The sequence below is a fragment of the Lagenorhynchus albirostris genome, chromosome 13 (genome assembly GCF_949774975.1).
Source record: "Lagenorhynchus albirostris chromosome 13, mLagAlb1.1, whole genome shotgun sequence".
Classification (NCBI taxonomy): Eukaryota; Metazoa; Chordata; class Mammalia; order Artiodactyla; family Delphinidae; genus Lagenorhynchus; species Lagenorhynchus albirostris.
This window is the reverse complement of record NC_083107.1, coordinates 30032865-30035752: the sequence shown is the minus strand read 5'-3', so window position 1 is coordinate 30035752 and position 2888 is coordinate 30032865. Positions and strand designations below refer to the sequence as shown.

At 50.4% G+C, this 2888-nt stretch overlaps 1 protein-coding gene across 1 annotated transcript; it reads left to right on the top strand.

Moving 5' to 3' along the window:
* Nucleotides 1-1022: 1022 nt before the first annotated feature.
* Nucleotides 1023-1908, top strand: LOC132531736 (histone deacetylase complex subunit SAP25-like). The gene is given in 3 exon segments (XM_060169760.1): nucleotides 1023-1158; nucleotides 1161-1439; nucleotides 1442-1908. Coding segments are annotated over 3 exon segments (849 nt in total). The 3' UTR covers nucleotides 1876-1908.
* The last annotated feature ends 980 nt before the right edge of the window (nucleotides 1909-2888 follow it).

The following is a 2888-nucleotide window of genomic DNA, read 5'->3' as shown; positions in this document are numbered from 1 at the left end:
AACTTTAGTTGCAGGCTGCAACTAAAGATCCTGCACGCCACAATGAAGTTGTGTGCCACAACTAAGACCCTGGGCAGCCAAATAAATAAATATTGGAAAAAAAAAAAAAAGAAAAGAAAAGATCCTCAGAGCTAACCTACAGAAAATCATTAGAGGACACAAGGCTTGGAGAGCACACTGAGGGCACAGGCTAGAGACAGGATTGCCTGCAAGATGGAGAATAAAACCCCAGTATAGGCTGGCTTGGTTACAGTGGGGAGCATATGGCTGGGTGCTGTAACAGCCACAGCAGCAAGGACATAGGGGCTCTGAGGGTCCACAGGACTGTCTTTGGGCCAGTGACTGGGCGATGCCCCAAGTCAATGGCAGTGAGGGGCTTCTTCCTAAAGAGGCCCCATGTGATTTCTGTATCAAGAAGAAAGTCCAGGCTCACCAAACCCAGTTCCTGGTATATTTGGTGCTTATGAATACAAAGGGTCCCAATGGGGTCACCCGTGTTTCCAGCTCCCACTGTGCAGTCCAAGGGAGCAGGGCTTACAATGATTTTGCAGTCCATCCTAAAAGAACAAAGGAAATTCTGAGGAAAAAAAGTGTGAAGTACACCTTACCCTAGCACCTATTAGATATATTTAAAGAAAATGTGATCAGAACGGCGCTGGTGCAGGAGCAGACAATTCAGTGGAACACACCAGAGAATTCTAGAGCAGACTCAGGTATATACATGGAAATATATTGTAAGACACAGGTGTTATTTCAGATCACAAGAGCAAGGATAGATGTTTTAATCATTAGTCACTTAGGGGAAAAAAAGTTAAATCTTTAACTCACAATCACCAAAATATGACAAATTCCATCCACATTTAAATGTAAAGCCTGTGAGGTGGGCCGCAACCTGGGCTCGCAGGGGCGCACAGGCCAGCACGGGCCGCTGAGGGAAGCTGGGCCCGAGTGGGAGCCGGGAGGGGCCTGGCAGGCGGGCCGGGCGGTGCAAGGCCCTGCCCTGCCTTCCCCCTGGATGTGGCATGTTGCCCTGGACCTCTCGGCGGTGGGGTGCCGGTGAAGAGCAGGTGCCAGGCCTGGGACTCTGGAGAGGAAGCCCTGGGGGAACCAAGAACACCCCACAGGACAGCCTTCAGCCCTGGTCCCGAAGGCCTTCCTGGACCGGAAAGAGCAGCTGCTGCCTTGGCCGCCCCCAGGCCTGGCTGCCAAGTGGTCCCCAGGAGCCCCAGTTCCCCACTCCCCACAGACGACCTGGGAGGTGGCCCCGTCAAAGATGACCCTGCTGGCATCCTGGGACCCCAACTATGAGGCGCAAGCGGGACCTCGGCTGGTGTGGGGACCCAGCTGTGGGTCAGGCACCTCCTTCTCAGGCTGGACCTCATGCCATCCCTCATTCTGGCCTCTGTACAAGGCAGCATCAGGCAGAGGCCTCAGGCCCATCTAGCAGGACATCAGAGTGGAGAGCAGGCACCCAGGGATGCAGGGTTCCCAGTGACACGCTGTGAAGACGTCTTTCTTTCTGACCCTCTGCTGCCCTGTGGGCAGCATGCTCCCCTGCACCTGTCTCAGGCCCCTCAGCAGGTGATGGGCTCTCTGAAACTGCTGCTCCCACCCCCAGTAATGTCCCCCTGGGTCCTCCCCATCCCATCCTCTGGCTGCTCCACCGCCTGGCTCAGTGGGCCTGAGCTGATAGCCCTCACTGGCCTCCTGCAGATGAGCCAGGGGGAGCCAAGATCCAGCTCCCCGGGGGCTCCCATGCCCCCTGCTGGCCCCCCAGACCCTGTCTCTGACCACCCAGGTGCCAGTGGTGGCCAGAGCTGTTCTCACTGCACAGACCCATCTCTCCCATGGGCCCCAGACAACCAAGGTCCATAGCCCCTCTGGGGGCAGAGTGGGCCCCCTACTTCCCCAGGCAGGTTCTGTTGACAATAAAACAGTGTTGGTTTGCAAAAAAAAAAAAAAAAAAAAAAAATCCTAAAAAAACAGATGAAACAAAGTATTAAAAGAGAATTTATTTAAATCTATAATTCTGTAGCAGAGAAAGCCTCTCCGAGCTTGACACAGAGACGGAAGCAAGGCCAGGCCTACAGATTCAAACACCAAAGAGGGCTCTCTACCAGGAGGCTCCAACAACAATCCCTAGAGGAATTACAACAGTCTCTGCGCCGGACCCCTAGCCCCTTTCTTCCTGTATTCCCGATTCTGGTTCTTCCTCCACCTGCTCACTCTGCCATACAGGTCAGCACCCTGTGAGTCACCCCAGACTCCTCTCCCTCCTTCTTCACTCCCCCACTCAAGATCACCACATCTTGATCACCTCTACTCTGTCTTGAACTGCACAGCTCCATCCTCTCCAGCCTGGCCCTGACTGTGGGCCTCGTCTTGCCACCTTGGTACCAGTGCAGGGGCCACCAATGGGCCTCCCTGCTCCCAGTCATGGCCACTCCAGCCCAGTCGTTCGGAAAGCCTAGACAGACTACCTCGATTGCATGGACATTTCACTTTTACAAATGCTTAAATAGTGAACAAAACTAAATGGCAAATGACAATCTAGGATAAAATATTTGTAATATAAAAAAGACAAAGAGTTAATAGACTGAATATTCATCAAGTACCCTTATCAATCAGTAAGACAAAAAGAATAAACTACACTAAATAATAATAATAAAATACTGCACAAATAAAACGAAAAAAGACTATTCCAATTGAAAACTAAGTACATAATCAAACAATTTGTCAAGAGAATTACCAATGACTAATTGGCCTATAAAAAAATAAAAGTCCAAGTGATAAAATAATAATAATAAAGAAAAATAAAGCAGTAACAACGAAACACTATTTTGCTTATCAAATTTGCAGTTAAAAATAATAATAATACCTAGTATTGG